At 42.9% G+C, this 23,882-nt stretch overlaps 1 protein-coding gene across 1 annotated transcript; it reads right to left on the reverse strand.

Annotated features, from left to right (window-relative positions):
• Window positions 1–858: 858 nt before the first annotated feature.
• Window positions 859–22,119, reverse strand: LOC115654555 (pulmonary surfactant-associated protein D-like). The gene is made up of 7 exons (XM_030568942.1): window positions 22,101–22,119; window positions 20,563–20,679; window positions 20,116–20,223; window positions 19,576–19,683; window positions 14,347–14,463; window positions 12,505–12,588; window positions 859–2,016 (listed from the first exon to the last, which is right to left on the reverse strand). Exons 1-7 carry the CDS (start codon window positions 22,117–22,119, stop codon window positions 1,640–1,642), a joined length of 930 nt encoding a protein of 309 aa, XP_030424802.1. The 3' UTR covers window positions 859–1,639.
• Window positions 22,120–23,882: the final 1,763 nt, after the last annotated feature.

Raw genomic sequence — 23,882 nt, forward strand, 5'->3', positions numbered from 1 at the left:
TTGCAAAGCAGGGAGCTGACACAGTGTCACCTCCAAAAATCCACTCTCTCTGTCTCCCCCACGCTCCCTGTCACACTCCACCCCACCCCCCTCTTTTGAAAAGCACATTGCAGCCACTTGAACGCTGGGATAGCTGCCCATAATGCACCACTCCCAACAGCGCTGCAAATGCGGCCACACTGCAGCGCTGGTAGCTGTCAGTGTGGCCACACTGCAGCGCTTTCCGTACACAGCTATACGAAGACAGCTGTAAGTCCCAGCACTGTACAACTGTAAGTGTAGCCATACCCTCAGTGAGATACTGACTTTGACTTCAGACTAACCACATTAGCCAGAAAAGACATTAATGGAGTTCGAATTTGGCCTAGGACATCATGAGCTATTTATACCTATTAAGTCAGCTGAATTCTAGGTGCATCTTTTTGCACTGCAACATAAATTTGAGACGTATGGTCCTCTTCAAATGTGCAAAAGCAGAACGTGATGTACAGTTGGGTGCTGGGACAACAGAAGGCAATCCAGTCTGTCTGTATTGGGAAAAGGAAGAGTCTTACGAAGATATCAAAGGGAGTCTTCCAGACAGAACAGAGGTTATTGGAGCTCAAATATTACTGTAATGGGATCATCTAAGCACCTTCCTCCTTTCATGCCATTCATTTTGTTTTGAAAAGATTTTCTTTGTTTGTAATTAAATTGCTTTTACTTGATGATCCTTGTGATCTGAGACTGTTTCGGGAAATTCATTCAGTCTGTAATCTAATTCCATGTAAACCTTTGACACCTGAAAGTACAGTGTGTACAACAGATCACCGGCAAAAAATCAAGCAATGAACAACAGTAACAAAATGCAGTGGCTTATATTCCTCCAGGTCACTACACATTTCAACAAATAGATCCGAGTTTTAATACAAATATGTCCTGAAATAATTCCAAGTAGAGAAGCACAGAATACTTCTTACAGTCAAATATGAGCTCTTTGGGGGTATGTCTTCCTCGTGTTTGTACAGCTCCTTGCATAACTGAACTCTAACCTAGAATGGAGTGTCTCTGGAGTACAGCAATAGAAAAACAAACAACAAATGTTATCCAAGCAAGACAATGCACTGCCAAGCATGTTCGTTAGCCATACAGGTGACTTCTTGTGGCCAATCAGAAAAATGTCAAGTCTGTCTTGTATTTCCTAGGAGACTAATCCATCAATGTATCTTTCTGCATGGGGTTGCATCTACTTATTTGGATTTTATCAGATTCAGTACATGAAGGAAAACTACTTTCTACTTGAACTAACATTGTTTAGCACAACAAGCAGCCCCTTTAAAAATGATAGATATTTGATTTTAACATCCTATATACACCTCTACCATGATATAACATGACCCGATATAACACAAATTCAGATATAACACGGTAAAGAAGTGCTCCGGGGGATAGGGATGCACGCTCCAGGGGATCAAAGCAAGTTCGATATAATGCGGTTTCACCTATAGCGCAGTAAGATATTTTGGCTCCTGAGGACAGCGTTATATTGGGGTATAGGTGTACCTGCAAAGCCCCTTTAAAAATTATAGTTATTTGACTCTAACACACTAGAGCATGTGTCATTGCCACCGAGTGAAGCAAAGGCAATATGACAGATGGTTTAAAATTCACACACAATTAGCCGTTTGTCTCCACAGGATTTGTCATTCCACTTTCCACTTGAATAGACTTCTACACAGTCCTCAACATCACTCTCATTATTTGGTTTCCCTGTTTGCCAGTTGGAATACACAATGTTTTCTCCATTTAGATACTTGAAGTGACCCTCTGTCTGAATATCATTTATCCCAAGAAACACTGATTTGTTGTACAAAACAACTATCTGCTCGATGGCAGCATTCTCGGCGGCATTCTGAGGAGAAGCAAGCTGGCCTCCAGCTTGGGAACACCTTTGTTTCAGACTGTCAAAGTTGCCTTCATAGCCACTGGTCATGAATATCTTTTCACCAACAATTCTGCCATTCGGGAACATTATAACTAGAAAACAAAGAGATATCTCCACATTAGACCTCTAGCTAAATATGATTTTGTGAAGTCAACAGATTTATGGAGCCAGGTGGTGGAAATCAGTTAAAGTCCATTGATTTCAATGGAGTTATATCACTTTACACCAGCTGATGACTGAACCATGGAATCTATCACTAAAGTGTGGTGATCCTTATCGCTACATGCTAAATTACAGACTAAACCCCCTTTCATCCCAACCCCAAGCTCGCAGATTCTATGCCTAACAGCCTGATCTTAGAGCCACTGAAATATTCAAAGAGAGGCATTTTCTGTGAGAGGCTGAAGATTTTGGAATTCACTCCTCACTTCTTGGCCTGAATTAGCTTCTGTCTGTTCTGATCTTTAGGGATTGCTGCAAATCCTAATCTCTTTTTCCAGCACAGCTCACTGAGTATTATAACCAGAACACCTCCACCCACCCATCTCTCCCTGACATTCTCCCCCTGAGTATCCCATTAACATCTGGATATTTCAGCATCTCACCCTGATGTCCTTATGTTTCCTTTTATATCTTCAAATTTCTATCAGAACTGGAACTTTGCCACAATATGGTGATAAAGGCTATTCCTTCAGGATTTCTGGCAGAACCAACATTGAAAATACTAAAATGTGACAATGAAAAATTATTCTCACAGTATTTCCAGACAGGACCAAAATTTGACCTGGTTTACCAGCACCAGAATGGCTCAAAGCCTGCTCTGGTGAGATTTCCAATCCAGCTTTTGCAGACTTGAGATGTTTGGCTACACATTCAGGTTTTAAGTATTTATCCAAATTGAACTCTGAACCTTTGGAGGTTTCCCCATCACTATCCTGGGATGTGTTTATTACAAGATATTTTAAAATCATCTGTTAAATATGCTGGCTATATTGTTAACTAGTCACATCTAGCTAGGAGCTCATCCTACATTAAAAGACCATACAAAAAAGTAAGTCAGCATGATAAGTGCAGTACTTAGAGTCAATGCATACAAATTGTGGAGCATATTGCTGTCTCAGTAGCTCTTCAGAAGACAGGAAGAAAGCACTGAAAACTTTTAAAGCCTGTAATTTAGCATCTTCTTGCAGAGCTGAAAGTACATAGACATCTGGGCCAGCAGTGCTTTGTGAGGGTTTGTATGCACTTGAAGATGCATAATCTTAGGCATCAGTCTAAATCAAGCCTAAGGCACATATTAGAACATCAGACTGCTATAATTTGCCTTGGAAAGTGTTCTGACATTCAGCTTTCATTTATTAAATGTAGCATCTTGATTGCTCTTGCTGCTAGAATGGCATTATCACAAATAAATATCACTTTAGGACAGTACCACATGATGCCAAACTCCCGCTTCCACCATGACAACCCACAAGCTTTGCATTCATTGGTGAAAGGACTGAAAATGCACAGGTAACAAAGAAGTCCTAATGCCACAATGCATTGATTTAATTTTCCAGACAAATGTTATCTCACAGCTCTTTTAATAATCTCCCCACACCCCTGTGAATCCCAGAGGACAGCTTTTTTGTTTATTTCTCAAATATTTTTTGCTGGGTGGGCCAGATGTTAGTACAGACATTATCTTGTGGACACCGATTCTCCCATTTGTAATGGCTCACACCTCCTCCCCGCCATTATCAGTCACATGGGCCTCCTCCACTCCTATGTGACAGCATAAAATCTCTGCACCAGCTACAGCAATTGTTAACATTAGGCAAGTGTTTTATGCCTATTTGGCTGTTCTGAATGTGATTTAGCAGCTGGAAATAAAAGGGAGGAGCCAGCACCATGTGACGAGTCAATTCTCTACAAACCAGCAGCTGCTGCTGCATGGACTTCTGTTTCAGAAATGGAGATTACCTACCTGTAGCTGGAGGTTCTTCAAGGTGTGTGGTCCCTATCTGTATTCCACATATGGGTATGCATGTGCACCTTGAATCTGAGACTGGAAAAATCTTTCAAGAAGTATCTGTTGGAACCGTTGTGCCTTGGAGTTCCTTGTATTCAGTAGCAATGGTTTGAGGGGAGGTGTGGACTGATTGCTTCTCTTGTTTTCTCATCTACTGAGAATCCAGTCATGATCCAAAAGAGATGAAAGAGGGCAGGAAATGGAACACACTGATAATTTGGTCTGTTATTCAAAGGGTGGCCTGATAAGTACTGAGAGTACAAGATTGAGGTCCCATAGTGGTGTCAGCTTTACTACCTCGGAGGGTCCTAGTGAGACTCTTCAGAAATCTGGTTGTTATTGAGTGAGTAGAAACAGACTGTGCAAAGGTATCTGATACAAGACTCCAACTCTGGCCATGCAATGGTAAGAAGGCACTGTCATAACCTTAGTCCCAGATTTGGACCTTAGCATCCAAAATATGGGGGTTAGCATGAAAACCTCCAAGCTTAGCTACCAGCTTGGACCTGGTACTTGCTGCCACCACCCAAAAAATTAGAGTGTTTTGGGGCACTCTGGTCCCCCTGAAAAACCTTCCCTGGGGACCCCAAGACCCAAATCCCTTGAGTCTTACAACAAAGGGAAATAATCCTTTTTCCCTTCCCCCCTCCAGGTGCTCCTGGAGAGATACACAGACACAAGCTCTGTGAAACTACACAGAGTGACTCCCCCTCTCTGTTCCCAATCCTGGAAACAAAAAGAACTTTCCTATTTCCTCAGAGGGAATGCAAAATCAGGCCAGCAAATCCAACACACACACAGATCTCCCCGATCTCTTCCTCCCACCAGTTCCCTGGTGAGTACAGATTCAATTTCCCTGAAGTAAAGAAAAACTCCAACAGGTCTTAAAAGAAAGCTTTATATAAAAAGAAAGAAAAATACATACAAATGCTCTCTCTGTATTAAGGTGATACAATACAGGGCAATTGCTTAAAAGAATATTGAATAAACAGCCTTATTCAAAAAGAATACAAATCAAAGCACTCCAGCACTTATATTCATGCAAATACCAAAGAAAAGAAACCATATAACTTACTATCTGATCTCTTTGTCCTTACACTTAGAAACAGAAGACTAGAAAGTAGAAACTACTTCTCCAAAGCTCAGAGAAAGCAGGCAGACAGAAAACAAAGACCTCAGACACAACTTCCCTCCACCCAAAGTTGAAAAAATCCGGTTTTCTGATTGGTCCTCTGGTCAGGTGCTCCAGGTGAAAGAGACATTAACCCTTAAGCTATCTGTTTATGACATGCCCCCCAAATTGCAGACAGTGGGGAAGCTCACTGGCGGCGATTTCCTTCTAGAACTTTAAAATAAACAGATTACTACAACACATGCACCTTTACATATACTACTAAGTATATAACTAACAGACTTTTACATTTTAAGAACACTTTTTAACTACTGAATTCTGGGAAACTCTCACGGAAGAGTGCATCAGCTACTTTGTTAGAAGCTCCTGTGATGTGCTGAATGTCAAAATCAAAATCTTGGAGAGCTAAACTCCAACGAAGAAGTTTTTTGTTGTTTCCCTTGGCAGTATGAAGCCACTTTAGTGCAGCATGGTCAGTTTGTAGTTGGAACCGCCGTCCCCAAACATATGGGCGTAGCTTTTCCAGGGCGTACACAATGGCATAGCATTCCTTTTCACTGACTGACCAGTGACTTTCCCTCTCAGACAGTTTCTTGCTGAGAAACACGACAGGATGGAAGTTGTGATCTGTTGCTTCCTGCATGAGCACTGCTCCTATACCACGCTCAGATGCATCCGTGGTTACTAGGAATGACTTGTCAAAGTCCGGGGCCCTGAGCACAGGGTCAGACATGAGCCTTGCCTTAAGCTGGGTAAAGGCTTTTTGACACTCATCAGTCCACTTAACGGCATTTGGCTGGGTCTTTTTGGTTAGGTCGGTCAATGGGGCAGCGATTTGGTTGTAGTGTGGTACAAATCGCCTGTAGTATCCGGCCAAGCCTAAGAAGGATTGGACCTGTTTCTTTGACCTTGGGACAGGCCACTTTTGGATAGCATCCACCTTGGCCTGTAGGGGGTTTATGGTTCCTCGACCCACCTGGTGCCCCAGGTAAGTCACTCTGTTTTGGCCTATTTGACACTTTTTGGCCTTAACAGTTAGTCCTGCCTGCCTGATGCGCTCAAAGACCTTTTCCAGGTGTAGTAGGTGTTCAGGCCAGGAGTCTGAAAAAATGGCCACATCATCGAGGTAGGCAACTGCAAATTCTTCCAGTCCAGCTAGTAGACCTTCTACCAGCCTCTGGAAGGTGGCGGGTGCATTTCGAAGGCCGAAAGGAAGGACATTGAATTCATACACCCCCGCATGGGTGACGAATGCTGACCTCTCCTTGGCAGGTTCATCTAGCGGTACTTGCCAGTACCCCTTGGTTAAGTCTATTGTAGAGATGAACTGGGCACGTCCCAACTTCTCCAATAGCTCATCAGTGCGTGGCATTGGATAGTTGTCCGGACGAGTTACAGCATTTAGCTTACGGTAGTCCACGCAAAAGCATATTTCCCCATCTGGTTTGGGTACCAGAACCACTGGAGATGCCCATGCACTGGTAGATGGGCGGATTATACCCATCTGTAGCATGTTCTGGATCTCCCGTTCTATAGCAGCTTGGGCATGAGGAGACACCCGGTAGGGTGGGGTTCTGACTGGGTGAGCATTACCTGTATCAATGGAGTGGTATGCCCGCTCAGTCCGTCCTGGGGTGGCTGAGAACAATGGGGCGAAGCTAGTGCACAGCTCCTTGATTTGTTGCCGCTGCAGACGTTCCAGGGTGGTTGCGAGGTTCACCTCTTGCACGCCACCGTCTTTTTTCCCATCGTAGTAGACACCGTCAGGCCACTCAGCCTCATCTCCCTGGACTGTAAACTGACAAACCTGTAAGTCTCTGGAATAGAAAGGCTTGAGAGAATTAACATGGTACACTTTAGGCTTTAGTGAGGAATTGGGAAATGCTATGAGGTAGTTTACAGTTCCCAGGCGCTCTTGGACCGTGAATGGCCCTTCCCTGATGCTTCCATCTTATGGGCCTGTTGCGCCTTCAAGACCATAACCTGGTCTCCTACCTTGAAAGAACGTTCTCTGGCATGTCTGTCATACCAGGCCTTTTGCTCTTCTTGAGCATCCTTTAGGTTCTCTCTAGCAAGGGCTAAAGAGTGTTGGAGGGTGCTTTGTAGGTTGCTTACAAAGTCCAGAATGTTAGTTCCTGGAGAAGGCGTAAACCCCTCCCATTGCTGCTTCACCAACTGTAATGGCCCCTTAACCTCGTGACCATACACAAGTTCAAACGGTGAAAACCCTAAACTGGGATGTGGTACAGCCCTGTAGGCAAACAGCAACTGCTGCAACACTAGGTCCCAATTATTGGAGAATTCGTTGATGAATTTTCGTATCATGGCCCCCAAAGTTCCATTGAACCTTTCCACCAGGCCATTGGTTTGATGGTGGTACGGGGTGGCAACCAAGTGATTCACCCCATGAGTTTCCCACAGTGTTTCCATGGTCCCTGCCAGGAAATTAGACCCTGAATCTGTAAGGATGTCGGAGGGCCAACCTACCCTGGCAAAGATGTCTGTTAGGGCCAGGCACACAGTGTTAGCCCTGGTGTTGCCTAGAGCTACTGCTTCTGGCCATCGGGTAGCAAAGTCCACGGAAGTCAGTACGTACTGCTTTCCTCTGGGCGTCTTTTTTGGGAAAGGGCCCAGAATATCCACAGCTACTCGCTGAAATGGGACCTCAATTATGGGGAGTGGCTGGAGAGGGGCCTTGACCTGGTCTTGAGGCTTACCCACTCTTTGGCATACCTCACAAGACCGGACATACTTGGCAACATCCTTGCCCATCCCCTCCCAGTGGAAGGACTTCCCCAACCGGTCCTTGGTTCTGTTCACCCCAGCATGGCCACTGGGATGATCATGGGCTAAGCTTAAGAGCTTCCCCTGGTACTTAGTTGGAACCACCAACTGTTTTTGCGGCTGCCATTCTTCCCAGTGTCCACCAGAAAGAATTTCCTTGTATAAAAGTCCTTGGTCTATAACAAACCGGGATCGATTAGAAGAGCTGAGAGGCGGTGGGGTGCTCCGTGCCGCCGCCCAAGCTTTCTGAAGGCTGTCATCTGCTTCCTGCTCAGTCTGGAACTGTTCCCTTGAGGCTGGGGTCACCAGTTCTTCCTCAGACTGTGGACTTGGGCTTGGTCCCTCTGGAAGCGATGTAGGTGATGGGGTTGTTTCCGTTGCTGGTGAACCGCTCCCCGCTGGTGCACCTGAGGGTATTTCAGGCTCTGACTGAGCCTTTTGGGTATGGCTGTCTTTTGCTTTTGCCAGTTCTGGCTTGCTGGCGCCCTCTGGCGTTGAGTTTGAAGATGTGGTTGCACTTGCTGGTGCTGGTTGCTGTTCCAGTTCCGGGCCTGGGACTGGAGATGCTGTGGCTGTTTCAGTGGTAGGCATGGAATCCGGGTCCACTACCTCTGTCTGGGTCTCTGGTAACACAGAGGGGCCTCTGTGGACGGCTCAGGAACAGGAATGGGTCTGGAAGCTTGCCTGGTTTGGCTACGTGTAACCATTCCCACTCTCTTGGCCTGCCTCACCTGGTTGGCCAAGTCTTCCCCCAGTAGCATGGGGATAAGATAATTGTCATAGACTGCAAAAGTCCACATTCCTGACCAGCCTTTGTACTGGACAGGCAGTTGAGCTGTAGGCAAGTCTACAGCTTGTGACATGAAGGGGTAAATTGTAACTTTGGCCTTTGGGTTGATGAATTTGGGGTCAACGAAGGATTGGTGGATAGCTGACACTTGTGCCCTCGTGTCTCTCCACGCAGTAACCTTTTTTCCGCCCACTCTCAAATTTTCCCTTCGCTCCAAGGGTATTTGAGAGGCATCCGGGCCTGGGGATCTTTGGTGTGATGGTGGTGTAATGAATTGCACTCGCATGGTGTTCTTGGGACAGTTGGCCTTGATATGTCCCAGTTCATTACACTTAAAGCATCTTCCATCTGATGGGTCACTGGGCCGAGGTGAGTTACTGGAGACTGGTGAGGTGGAAGGGTAGGGTGTCTGTGGCTTTACTTGGGTGGTATGTGGGGTCTTTGGCTGTCCTCGGTTGTAGGGTTTATGGTCTGTGTGCCCTCTGGGGTAATCGTTCCCCTTGACAGTAGCTTTCTTGCTTTCTGCCAGTTCCATCCATTTGGCTCCAATTTCCCCCGCCTCAGCGAGATCTTTGGGTTTTCCATCTTGTATGTACCGTGTGATGTCTTCAGGAACACCATCCAAGAACTGCTCCATTTGTATGAGGAGGTTCAGTTCTTCCAAGGTTTGAATGTGGTTTCCTGTTATCCAGGCCTCATAGTTTTTTGCAATGTAGAAGGCGTGTTTGGGAAATGACACCTCTGGTTTCCACTTTTGGGTTCTGAAGCGCCGACGGGCATGATCTGGGGTTATCCCCATCCTGTATCTGGCCTTGGTTTGAAAAAGTTTATAGTCATTCATTTGCTGCTTAGGCATTTCAGCTGCCACCTCTGCTAAAGGTCCACTGAGTTGTGGCCTTAATTCTACCATGTACTGGTCTTCAGGGATGTTGTACCCAAGACAGGCTCTTTCAAAATTTTCCAAGAAGGCCTCGGTGTCATCCCCTGCCTTGTAGGTGGGAAATTTCCTGTGCTGTGGAGCAATAATTGGCGCCGGGTTGTTAGGGTTGGCTGGCACATGCAGCCCAGCTTTTGCCAACTCCAGTTCATGTTTTCTCTGTTTTTCCTTCTCTTCATTCTCTTTTTGTTGTTTTTCCATTTCTTGGCGGTGGGCCGCCTCTCTTTCTCTCTCTCTTATTTCCATCTCTGTTTGTTTTATTTCCAGTTGTCGCCTGTGTTCAGCTTCTCTGAATTGGTCTTCGGCCTCAATTTTTGCCTTGGTAGACATGGTTCCTGTTTTCTTGTGTTGGGGTGCCCTCCGGTGTTTCTCTTCTAAACTGCAGGCTCTCTGTTGCCTCCTGAAGTCTGCCTAGCAACAGTGCCTTTAGCTAATCTTCAATGTTAAGTAAACCTGAAAAACCACTTTATTTGCATGTATATAGTGCTGGTATGACTCTCAATGGGAGTGCTATTGTGTGACAAAAGACTGTTAATAGTCTGGTAATGGCTTCTTGCTTAACATGCAAGCCACAAACTGCCAGAGAGAGCAGAAAAAAAAATTCTCTCTGGTTCCCTTATAAAACCAACTGTTTCTCTCTGCTAAAAAGCCCTTAGCAGAGAAAAGAAAAATATAATATTCCTACTGACTTCTGGATTCTGTCTAGATCCCACCCACTGCCACCATGTCATAACCTTAGTCCCAGATTTGGACCTTAGCGTCCAAAATATGGGGGTTAGCATGAAAACCTCCAAGCTTAGCTACCAGCTTGGACCTGGTACGCACCACCCAAAAAATTAGAGTGTTTTGGGGCACTCTGGTCCCCCTGAAAAACCTTCCCTGGGGACCCCAAGACCCAAATCCCTTGAGTCTTACAACAAAGGGAAATAATCCTTTTTCCCTTCCCCCCTCCAGGTGCTCCTGGAGAGATACACAGACACAAGCTCTGTGAAACTACACAGAGTGACTCCCCCTCTCTGTTCCCAATCCTGGAAACAAAAAGAACTTTCCTATTTCCTCAGAGGGAATGCAAAATCAGGCCAGCAAATCCAACACACACACAGATCTCCCCGATCTCTTCCTCCCACCAATTCCCTGGTGAGTACAGATTCAATTTCCCTGAAGTAAAGAAAAACTCCAACAGGTCTTAAAAGAAAGCTTTATATAAAAAGAAAGAAAAATACATACAAATGCTCTCTCTGTATTAAGGTGATACAATACAGGGCAATTGCTTAAAAGAATATTGAATAAACAGCCTTATTCAAAAAGAATACAAATCAAAGCACTCCAGCACTTATATTCATGCAAATACCAAAGAAAAGAAACCATATAACTTACTATCTGATCTCTTTGTCCTTACACTTAGAAACAGAAGACTAGAAAGTAGAAACTACTTCTCCAAAGCTCAGAGAAAGCAGGCAGACAGAAAACAAAGACCTCAGACACAACTTCCCTCCACCCAAAGTTGAAAAAATCCGGTTTTCTGATTGGTCCTCTGGTCAGGTGCTCCAGGTGAAAGAGACATTAACCCTTAGCTATCTGTTTATGACAGGCACTGGAGAGGCAGGTCAGTCTGAATTACCCCTTATAGATTGGTATGTAGCACAAGGAGCTCCAGGGCACAGACACAGTTCTACAGGCATTACTGACAAGATTTTCAGGTGTCAGGAGCATGATGCACATCTGAAGTGGACTACACATAGGGCTCAGCACTCAAAGAAAAACTCCTGGTTTAAATGGTCTCAGGCTAGCCAAACACACATTGGTGGATACAATTAGCAAACACATAATTTGCATACAATTCTAGTTTTTGGAGTTAATTACTAGAGCTGGACAGAGAAAGGTTTCCCAGAGGAAATGTTGGCTTCACTCTGATTCAGAACAAAACCTCAACATTTCCAAATTCTCCCCAAAAGGGAATGGAGTCCAGGCTCAGGAGGTAGTCAGCCTGGCAGGCTGCTCCTGAGCTGTGGAGGCTGGAAGCCCTACACTCCACAGCTCCAGGGCAGCCCACAATGGGAATCCAGGCTGCCGAGGAGCCATGACCTTGGCAGTCAGGACTCCAAGGGCTTCCAAGCTCCCGACTCCCTGTGACTCCACCCCAGGGGTTGCTGAGGAGCCAGGTGGGTGAGCTGGCAGGAAACTGGGCAGGTTTGGTTCTATCAGAACTTCACTGAAAAGTAAAAAGTTTTTGGTTTCAATGAATGAGCAAAGTACAATAAAAGAAGGTTTCACTGGAATATTTCTGACCAACTCTATTAATTACCTTGGCAGTAGGCCTGGCCTATGTACAAAGATGCACCAGTTTAACTAAAAGTGTACTTTTAAACCAATTTAGTTAAACAAGCACAATGCCCTGTGTAGACACTCTTCATTTGATTTAAAGCTGGCTTAGTCAGCTCTATTTGATTCCTTGAGGATTTAAGCTTAAATTGATATAATCCAGTATATAATCAATTTGAGAGTGTTCACACAGGAGTTTTCACCAGTTTAACTAAGTCAAATCCAGTTTAATTAAAGTGGCACAACATTTATGCAAAGAAAAGCCCTTTTCCACGCAGGGCCTGATCTTGTGAAGAGACCGGTGCTTACTGAGATATGCTCAGTGTCTGTAACTGGATTCAGTGAGATCTGACGGTACTTGGGATCACTCCAGAGAATTCATCTCTCATTGGACTGGGCCTTTGTATTGTCTTTGGGGCAGAGAATGTACTCTGCTCTATATTTTATAAAGCATCACATAAGTCTGAGGCATTGTATAATTCATTAATAATGAAAATGAACAAAACCACTGTTTAATGCATCAGACTATAAACCAGAAGGCTTAAAAAGAGATCAGAGCTAAAATTGTGTTGAAAGGCACCATCCTACTACAGCATCATCTTACCTTGTTTGTACTTGGAGAAGCTGCTTTGCAGAGCTCTCAGCTGCCCTTCCAAAGTACTTACTTGTCTTTTAAGGAGATTGATCTCTGAATGAAGAAAGTTCCATTAATCTTAATGTTAAAACAAATAAGCAATACGGACAAATAACAGCAGCCTGTAGTTTCTACTCTAGATGTCTTGGTCATGATCTAAACCTCTGTATGTCCAGGTCATAGATTTAAACCTGGATTACCTAGGTTTTTTATATGATAAGAATTACAAAGGATGTGTGGATGTTTCTATCCATAACCTGAAGGAAAGATTGCATCAGTTCTGCTTACTCCTTCTCTTTAAGAAGAAGCCTGGACTAAACATTACACTATCCACACAGATAGTGCTTGGTGAGCTAAGTCTGCAGATTTATCACTTTCTGAGGGCTGTCTACACTACTGCAGTAAATCGATGTAACTCGTACAACTTCAGTTATGTGAATAACGTAACTGAAGTCAACGTAGTTAGATCCACTTACCACAGTGGCTACACGGTGTTGCGTTGACAGGAGAGCATCTCCCATCTACTTCCCTTATGCTTCTCTGAGAGGTGGAGTACACAACTTGATGAGACAGTGCTCTCCCATTGATTTAGCATGTCTTCAACAGATCCGCTACATTGACACTCAGTGCATCGATTCTTGCAACAGTGCCGATCTGCCGGTAAGTGTAGACATGCCCTGAGTGCCCAGACTGGTCTTCCTGGGCTACATAATGCTAAAAATGCTTTTCCTATTGCTATTATATCACTGAGATGTGTCATTTTACATTCTGTAAACAACTAGGTCGAGTTGGAGGAGGGTGTTTTGAAGTTGTAGATGGGTACGGTGGGAGGCACTTCTAAATGGTGCCCTAGGGACTGGTTCGCAAATTGTTATGAGCTTGGACATGCTGGTTTTACTTCATCTACATATGAAGTATTATCTAGATCTCAGTCTATTTATCTAGATAATATACATACACACATGCAAACACCCTGTAACAGACAGTCTGCATCCTCGGATAGTGCAATATTTCGATTCTTTCATTATTCTCGGCATGATCTCATTTTAGCAAGCTACCAAAAGTGATATCTAACATCCACCCTTGGGTTAATGTCTGTGTTAGAGGAGTAGAAAATAATGGATAGTTAAGCTCTAGGGAAGTGTTTTATCATTTGTTCTAAAGTAAGAAGTTCCTTGCCCCTCCCCCTTCAATATAGGGATTAAAATATTCTACAGCGAGCTATATCCACAAATATACTGGAGTCCTCATGAATACTTCAAGATATTTTTTCTCAGGTAGAAAAGAGCGAGAAAGGAAGCAGTAATTTTTTTAAATGATTTTTGAAAATATGAATTCATCATCGATTTTGAAAATTTTGTAATTACTAGAATGGGTTTACTATTCTGTGATGTGGAAAAAGATATTTTTATGATTTGAAATCTTGGTTCCATTATGTAAATAGGAGTTTTGTCATCGTTTCAGTGGGACCAGGATTCTATCCATGAAACAGATGGCTGCTATATAATTTATAAAATACTACTGATTAATCTTATATTTCATAGTGATATTTTGATCTTTATGTTAGGATAATATCTTACATTTTGCAGGTGAACCAGTTTTACATAATGTAAATTATGCACATGTAAATTGAATATATATTGGGAGAGACAGACTGTCTCCTCACACATTTTTTTTCCCCAGGTGGAACTTACTTGAGCCCACTTGTCGATGTGGGGCAGAAAGTGGTCCAAAATTCATTAGCACACACCAACAGAGAAAACCCTTAAATCCCTTCCCCAGCAAACAAACAAACCCCATTGCTTTACTTACCTGATAGTCCACTATCTCCGTTTGTTCCTTTTTCACCTACTGAACCTTTATCACCTTTTAGTCCAGGAGAGCCAATTTGCCCTTTGGGGCCCTGTAAACCTGAGCTTCCTTGTAACCCTGTTGTTAGAGCAAGTGAAACAGATACAAAACCAACAAGTTAATCTGCAGGTAGTTTTTTAATTTCATACTGTAGCAGGGTGGTTACCCTGCTCCTGCCCTGAAGGGCTTAAACCAGACCTGGGAGAAGGTTGTGGTGGGGAGCCACTAAGCTGGGCTGATTGGGAAGTGGCTGCAGCTGTGACACACCCTAATCAGGCCACAGCTGGCCTGTATAAAAAGGCTGTGAGCTAGGAGCCCAAACAGTCTCCCTCTTCCTGTAGAGGGAAAAGGGCTTGGCTGCAGGGAGCTAGAGACAGGGTACCTGAGTGGAGCAGGGCTGGGGAAAGGCAGCGGAGCTGGGGAGCTCCAGCCTGGAAAACCCGAGGCTGCAGCCTAGCACAAGGCCAACAGGTACTGAGGGTTGCAGAGGGCAGCCCAGGGGTAGGACAAGACAGCAGGTCCAAACCCAACCTTGCCAGTGATGAGTAGGCTGATACTGCAGTCTGCCCCAGGGTAAAGGCTCTAGACAATGATTGGCAGTAGCCGTATGCTGAGGTGAGGTGGGGATAGTGGGTGGGGGTTTCCCGAGGAGGCACTGGGTCCAGAGAGGGACACAGAAGCCAGAGGACAGGCAGATCACCGGCCTGGAGAGTGTGCTCTGGGAGCTGGAACGAGCTAATTCCCAGAAGTCACCAGCAGGAGGTGCCGCAGGGTTGAGTCTGCTCCTCTACACATATATAAAATAATGGGCATTTACCTACGGTCCTTCCTCTAGAAATCTCATATTTTACCAACAATCGATCAGTTTAGCCTTGATGCCGCCTTTGAATGAAGTAGTAGTGTGCCCAGTTTGCAAATGAAGTAACTGAGACCCAGAGAAGTCAACCATATTGGACAAGGTCACTTAGTGAAACAGTAGTAGGGCTAGGTATAGAATCCAGGTGTCCTGACACACAGAACATCCCTCTAATAAATGGCTAATATGCTCTCGCATATTTTTATTTATTTGAACACGGGGCTGAGATCCAGGGCTCCCAGAGTTCTAATAAAAGCTCTAATGGCAACTTGCTGCTAATCTTGGACAAATTGCAACTTCCACAGGTTTTGCCCCAGTTTCTTCATTTGTAAAATATGGATAATCACACACCTTCAGAAGTGAGTCATATTTGTAAAGCGCTTTGAAAATGCAAAGCACTATAACATTATTAAAGATAATTATAGTAGTGACATATATGCTCTTTGCCATTTGCTTGATGATACTCTGCCTGAGCAACAATTAAATAGAGAAACGTGAAGAGTTCATCTAATAATGGTAGCTGTAACTCCACCATTTAATACCCATAAAGTCTAAATGATGAATATCAGATTACTTAGGAATACTAGATTCTCTTTTCAAAGATAAAGCAATTCTATTTAGACTTAAATAATTCTGACATCATGTAGAAATTGCAGGTAAATACAAATAGAGGTTCCGTTAAGATTTATGTATCAGGGGTAGCTGTGTTTCTTGCTTTTTACAGATCCAGACTAAGAGTCCCGTGGCACCTTAAAGACTAACAAATGTATTGGAGCATAGTGTCTGACAAAGTGGATATTCACCCATGAAAGCTTATGCTCCAGTACATTTGTTAGTCCATAAGGTGCCACAGGACTCTCTGTTGCTTGTTAAGATTTAGCAATTCATGTACTGTTGGGTGATTAAACTAATTTCAATAAGATATGTCCTTATTTGAACTCAAATTAAGGATTTGTTTACTGTCAGGAAAGTTAGTTTAACTTTCTGCGAATGCTTATTTTTGTACTCTTAACTACACTAAGGGCTTGTCTACACACGGAAATTGACCAATTTAGCTACAGTGCTGTCATAGGCATGCATACGGCATGAGGTGTGCCCAGGCACACCCTAATGCGGGGTGGGCAACCTATGGCCAGATCCGGCCCCTCAGGGCTTTGGAAATGTATAGAAAGCCTGCGTTCACTCGTAGCATGCGTCCCCACTGCTGCAGCGCCACATTACCATCGGTCCTCCTCTCCCCCTCCAACTACTATTCTAGAAAATTCTTTGACCTATATAAGCATCCATGTCAGGTGTGTCCAGTGCAGTGTCTACAGTGTTTGTCATCTTTGTCGCGTGTACTCTACTGAAATAGCATAACAAGCTCGTGCCTTTACGTTTTAATTCAATTGTATGATAGCCACTTTTAATTTTAAAATATGGATTGGTTTGTTGTTAAGATAAGAAAGAGAGCAGACAAACTGAATTATAATGAATGTGGTGATAGTAGTGCAAATACCTCGGACTCCTCAGTTAAGAACTTACATGAAGATAATGCCACCACCAGTTCCAGTGCATGCAATAAACTGAGTTATGACCAACAGAAACAGACTTTGTCTCTGTTCAGGTCAGTATAGTTCCTATTCAAGCTATCAAACATGCCATCTGATGACCCAGTCTGTGATATTCCAAAAAATAGATTAGAACGCTGGTCTCGATTATCTAGAGGTCCTTATCAGCCTAGATTGAGCATGTTTCCTATAAGTAAAATAGAGAATAAACAAAAAAGTTTTCAGTTCGATTGTTATGAAAAGTATATGTGGGTAGAATATAGCCCATCAAAGGACGCAGCATGTTGCGTTTACTGCCATTTCTTCTCCCCTAATGATGCAGCAAACAAAAGTCACACTGATCCAGCATTTATTGATAAGGGATTCGGAAACTGGCATAGGTCTAATGAATGTTTTAAAAACCACCAACTGTCAAAATCTCATGTGTTGAGCTGTTCTTCATGGTCAAGTTTTAATGAAGGGAAACCTATTGATGTATTTTTGGATGAGGGCAAGCAGGCTTATCTGTCTAAACAAGAAGAACGGTTCCATAACTGAAGTCAAATGGAGCAACTGACATTGTTCTGTGTTTGGCGGAAGGTGGGAGACCATTCAGGGGTCACAATGAAAAAGCTGACAGTTTTGAGAAAGATTTATTTCTAAATCTTGCCAACATGCTCCAAAAATATGATCTCGTAATGGAAAAGCATGTGCAACAATCTCCTTGAAATACTACCTACCTGAGTAATCGCATCCAAAATGATTTAATTGTGGCCTTTCACAATGTTATGCAACAAAAGATTGTGTCTTCACTAAATGGAAAAATAGTCTCAATAATTGCCGACGGCGCTACTGACTGTGGACACCATGAACAGATGTCCATTGTGGTGCAGTATTTTGACAATGAAAAACAGTCAAATTGAACATTTTGTGTCTGTTCAGAGACTATTAACAGTTGATGCTCAGTCTATTTTTGACCAGTTAAATGATGTCTTTGGCATTCTTAAAACTGACTGGTCACTAGTGATGTCTGTCTGTTTTGATGAGGCATCTACTATGTCTATTCTCCAGATGGTGGCAAAAGTGAGGAAGGCTCTTCAAGCTCCAGATCTCAACTTACTTACTGCAATGACAGGAGTGAAAAGCTTGTGTAACTCTTTGGCTGTGATGAGAAATGGCCCAGATTATTTTCAATCTATTTTCAATGACGGTGTGAAAATGTGTGCGGAGAATGATATATCAATTCCTCCAGTTAAGAAGAGAAAAACGTCCACTCCTTTTGATGACGCGTTTGAGTCCCAGCATCACCTCTTTGATACAAAAGAGGAGCAGGAGAGAATAACTTCATTTTACCCACTCCTAGACTGGATAGTTTAGTGGTTTGAGCATTGGCCTGCTAAACCCAGGGTTATGAGTTCAATCCTTGAGGGGACCATTTAGGGATCTGGGGCAAAAATCTGGCTGGGGATTGGTCCTGCTTTGAGCAGGGGGTTGGATGACCTCCTGAGGTCCCGTCCAATCCTGATATTCTATGATTACTGGCACTGACCAGCAATTTGAACAGGAGACTTGTAAAATTGTGACTGCAATGGGAAAACTGCTGAACTTAGACATTGGCAGGGACAATATGAGAATTATTGCCAACAAATTTAAATTGTCCTTGGATGAGCTGGAAGCTGAAGTCAGATTGCTTTGGGGTTATAACAGATCTGTTCCCAAAGGTAGCACTACGAACACCACCAGAGGGTGGCTTGATTGGCTAAAGGAATCATATCAGTCTTCCACGTTCCACATTTTTTACAAATTTATTCAATGCTTTGCAGTCTTACCTGTTAAAAGCTGTTCAGGTGAAAGAGCCTCTTCGGAACTAGCACATGTAAAAAACAAACTAAGAAGTACAATGTCCCAACAGTTCCTAAGCTCACTCATGATTTTGTACATTGAACAAGAATTGGCTTCGTCAATTAATTACAATGATGTGATTGAGGAATTTAAGTCCATAACACCTGGTAAGCGATGTCTCATTCTCTAGGACAGGAAGATGAAGAAACCTTAATCTGTTTTCATCAGTTTGGGTTAGCTCATTATCTGGTTAAAGATAAAGATCATGAAAATTGACTGTATCTTTGTATATGCCTGGTTATCCCTACCACAAAAATTTGGTATTTTGTGTCATTTTTTAAGTAAAATTTTGTTGTTAATTTAAAAAAAAATAAGTTAAGTTTTAAGTTTTTTCTTTGCTTGTTTGATGAATAAAAATGTCCTTTATGATTGAGTACTCAATAAATGTTCGCCTTTAAAAAAAATTCTCTGGGTGCACATCCTAATGAAATGTGGTGCACATGCTTATGACTGCTACATATCTATTCCACTATTATTATGCCGGCCAATTTCCCTGTGTAGTTAAGCCCTAACTGGCAATGGTTAAACATGGAAACACTGAAATACTGAAATTCTGGAAAAAAAGCAAGCTATTCACTCAGTAGTTTTCTATCGGTTAGAACTAAGAATTCCCATAAATTTCATTAGAGAGGCTGTATTTCCAAGAGCTGAGTCCTGATTTCTAGGGCAAAGGGGATTTGGTTATGCTTCAGATAAGTGTACAGCTTTTGGCTTTGTATTTAACCAAATGGAATCTTGAACCCTTTCAACTTGTGTCCATCACTATCTCCTAAGTCTACGGGACAAGTTCTTGGCCGATGTAAATGGAGGCAACAGAGCAGTGGCAATTTGCAGCAGCAGAGAAATTGTTAAATTGGAAGCAATCTTTGCAGTGCAGAATTCAAGCCTGTCTACATCACTTACCTCTGTCTCCTTTTGCTCTCTTTTCACCTACTGAACCCTTGTCCCCTTTTGGCCCAGGGGAGCCTGCGATTCCTGGCTTGCCCTGCGAACCTGTAGTTCCTGGCAGGCCTAGGGGGTGATGAAAGAAATGAGATGTACAACTCCAGCAATTTTATTATCAGGTACTTTTTATTACAGTGAGTCTCCTAATGGGAATAATACTGGGCTTTGCCGGTTACTTGATGATAGTGAATGCACAGGGAGACTTAAGGAGTGTGTGGATTTCGAAATCTAGCACCATCATATGACAGATTATAAATATCAGAGGGAAAATTCTTACTGCTTTTTGGCGCACAGTCATCAAACTATCCCATCACAGCTAGATGATTCAACTGTGACTTTATAATTCCCACACCGTATAGAAATTAGAGAAAGTTAAAGAAAATTGCACATGTCCAACCGCACAATAACCCACAACGATCTATTTCTGAATACTGTGCAGCACCATTAGATTGGAAACAATCATTGAAGTTTACAGTAAAGTCTAATGACACCACTTACCTCTCTCCGCTTTTACTCCTTTTTCACCTGGTGAACCCTTATCCCCTCTTGGTCCAGAAGGGCCAGCATTGCCTGGGTTACCCTTCAAACCTGGGACTCCTTGTAATCCTGATGAAACAAGGTGAAAGGGAAATACATGAAATGTTCATTTATATCATAACCCTATTAAAACTACTGTCCCTGCTTGGAAAGATCCATTCTTTTTTTTAATAAGGCCTGACTCATTGTGTATGGGCAATACATTGAGATGAACAGATTGAGAGTTGCTGACCAGGAATATGACAACCTACAATCAGTAGTCAATTCGATAATTAAAATTAGATTGCTCTTTTTGGTGCAAAATCCTTGACACACACTTTTTTTTTTTTGCAGAGGAAGGGAGTTCTGTTTGAAATCAGAGAATTGTGACAAAGTTAACCTTCCAATCAAAATAATCATAGCTCTTACCTCTATCTCCAATATCTCCTTTTGTGCCTTTTTCTCCTGGTGAGCCCTTCCCTCCTACTAGTCCAACAGGGCCCATCTTTCCTGGGGGACCTTGTGACCCCTTTAATTCTTGTAATCCTAGTGTTGGGGCAAAAGAAAAATAATAGATTTAAAAAAGAAAAAAGTGAGTGAGCTGTAGGAGATTTGCAGGTGAATAGAATAAGGTTTGTTAAATTAGGACCAAATTCTGTCCACTGCTTCCAACGTATCAAGATGGTTGAATGATTTATTTTAGATTAAAATGATTGTAGTAGCAAATGGAAGACACATGTTGAAAAGGGTGCTCACACTGGGGCAAGAGTCAAGATACGTAACAGAAATCCATATTACGTGAATCAAAGAAGAGAATATTCTCCTGTGTGTTTAAATAATCATGGCTCTAGGCCTGAGCAAATATAGCTAGGAAGTATTGGTTTAATATTCTTGCACATAACACGCACCAATCCATGTCCACTTTTATTTATGTATTCACAAAACTTGTGTTTTTATTCACAAAAATGGTAGAGGAGAGCAAAACCATTCCAAATACCACTATGAATATATATTTGTAAGAGCATTCACAATGGAAAGGCTCCTGTGACTATTTTGAACAGCTGTTTTCATTATTCACACAATGGATTCTGTAGACAATTTATAATGTTCAAGGATAATTTAAACAGGCTGGGCCATAAAGTAACAATTGGGCCCTTTACATTCGGGGATTGATGGTTAACATAGTACATTTCTCCCTTTTTGCTAAATACCCAGTTACAGAAAAATATCAGAAAAGATCAAAGGTTCGATTTGTTCAGAAAGGCACTGAACTAAAAGCCAGCTGATAAACTCAGTGTATTTTAGTAATTGGCAGCCAAGAAATTAACAAACATACCAGAATTGGCTTCTATTGTACATACATTTCACCCAAGCATGAAAAGGGTTAGCTAAGTACTGACAGGTTTCTCTGAAATGGTTAAAATTAAACCTAGAAGTACACCATCTGTTTAATAAGCAAGAGATGCATTACTCAGAATCATTTAATACGTGACCCTCTATATTAGATTTCAACCTCATATATGGTAGAAGTATTCAGAGAGTTACATAATACTCCATAAATATTTTAAAATAAACAAAACATAAATTTTCCTATATGCTGAATGCAACTTAATCATTAAAGGACAGAATTAAAAGTAACAGCATTGATGATATCCAGTCAATTACTCTAATTTCTGGTGCTCGGCAGAGGCATTACAGGAATGCTTTAATAAGAGTTCAACTCTCCATTTATATGATATGCAATGAGTAACATGACATATGGTTTCTCACCCATATCACATTCCAGTAAACAGAGTTTTAGTTTTGCTAAAGAACATTTCAACATTCTAGTTTATCTTGAAACATTGGTAATAGGGAAGGCCAGGTACAAGAAAGAGATTTCCCACAAATGCAAAACAAAGGAAAGTTGGCATTGATCTGGCCTAAGAGACTGAAGGACAAAATCCAAGCCCACACACTAATCTGACCTCTTGAATATTTGGCCATCTTGGAAAAAGCGTGTGCAATTTATAGCTCAGCATAATTTAAGCCTGTGCAAACTGCACATGCTGGATAGGATCAACAGGCCAAGGAAATTGACAGGCTGTGGATCAGGGTCATATGAGGGATAACTTGGATCTCATTACATTTAGCAGTGTGACAGGGGGCCTCTACTCACTGCAGGATGGCACCACCTCCGGAGTGTTCTGGGGCTTAGCTCTGTGCAGCCAATGCCCCTTCCATCTCTTTCTGTTCTGCAGCCCCCCTCTTGCTGCAGGAACTGCAGCGTCCTCTTCATGACTTGGCCCTCTGTCCAGGTCATTCTGTGGTTCCCTCTTCTGGAAGAGATGTGCATCAAAATTCCTGCTCACCAGCAGTCTCAGAAACTCCTCCCATTCACTGACCCAGGTGCCACTCCTTCAATGGCTGGCAGGGGAACCTGGGCCCACCCTCTTCTCCAAGTTCTGACTCAAGAACCCTCTACACAGCAGCCAAGGCCTTTCCCTGAGCCCCTTTTTGCTCTGAGTTCCGGGGCTATAGAAAGGCCCCTCCTCTTCCTTCACAGGTCAGCTTTCTCCTAGTTAGCTCCCTCATTGGCTGCTTAACTGTCTGATTGAGCCGATCTGGCCTAATGCAGCCCTCTCAGGGTCAATGCAGGGAGTACACCCATCACAAGCAGTAAGCCAATGTCTAAAATGTACACAGAAAGGAAAGGATCTAAATAATCTCTGCTATATACTGAGCTCAAATCACGTTATTTTCAATAAATGGTATATATCAGAGCTCTTCTCATACCATGCATTTTTGTCTCAAACAAATGGACACTATGCAACCCATCTTCCCACTGCGTATTTTCAAGAAGCAATGGCCTACTTATTTCTGGGGATGGTTGGTTGGTTGAAAAGACATAAAAAACTCTCTGGACCCTTCAGCCATTTCTTGAATCAAACAGGAAAAAAATAGTTTTAAAAAAGTTCTGAAAGGTTTGCATAGGGCTTTATTATTTCTGGGCAGGGCCACAATCGAAAGTGTCATACCAGTATAAGAATGCCATCCCCATGTGATGATGCTCATGGGGAGAAGTGGCACTCTGCAAACCCAAGAGGTGTGAACTGCTTGGATAAGCATCCCAACATTTGTATGCTTCTCTGAACCACACAGGGTCAGCTCCAGGTTTTCTGCTGTCCCACGCAGTAAAACAAAACAAAACAAAACCGTGATAGCGCGATTGCACCACTCCACTCTTCGGGGGCAATTCGGCAGCAGGTCCTTTGCTCCGAGAGCGACTGAGGGACCTGCCGCCGAATTCTTGCCGAAGACCTGGACGTGCCGCCCAACAGTGGCTGGAGTGCTGTCTCTTGGTATTGGCCGCCCCAAGCACCTGCTTATTTAGCTGGTGCCTGGAGCTGGCCCTGGAACCACACCCATCTTCAGACACCTTAGAGGTTTCCCCATTACTATCTACTGCATTAGTAGTGTGCAGTGACACAGACAAAGATACTTTCCCCGGACTTCTCTTGTAGGGGTTGCTCCGTACTGTCTAGCAGAGCAAGGAGAACACTGGTGAGGCTTGGCTTTTTGTAAATTTCATGCACAATTTCCTCAGGTCTCCCACACAAACCAAAATCAACATTTTTTAATTATTTGGCTGATTTATAGCCCTGCTTGTCAAAAATTGTCAGAGTGGAACCATTTAGTTATTGTAAATACATTGTGTTATCACCCAGTAGCCATAGACTGTATTGTACTTCTACAATGCCTTCCAACCA

This window comes from Gopherus evgoodei, chromosome 7, assembly GCF_007399415.2.
Source record: "Gopherus evgoodei ecotype Sinaloan lineage chromosome 7, rGopEvg1_v1.p, whole genome shotgun sequence".
Taxonomy (NCBI): Eukaryota; Metazoa; Chordata; order Testudines; family Testudinidae; genus Gopherus; species Gopherus evgoodei.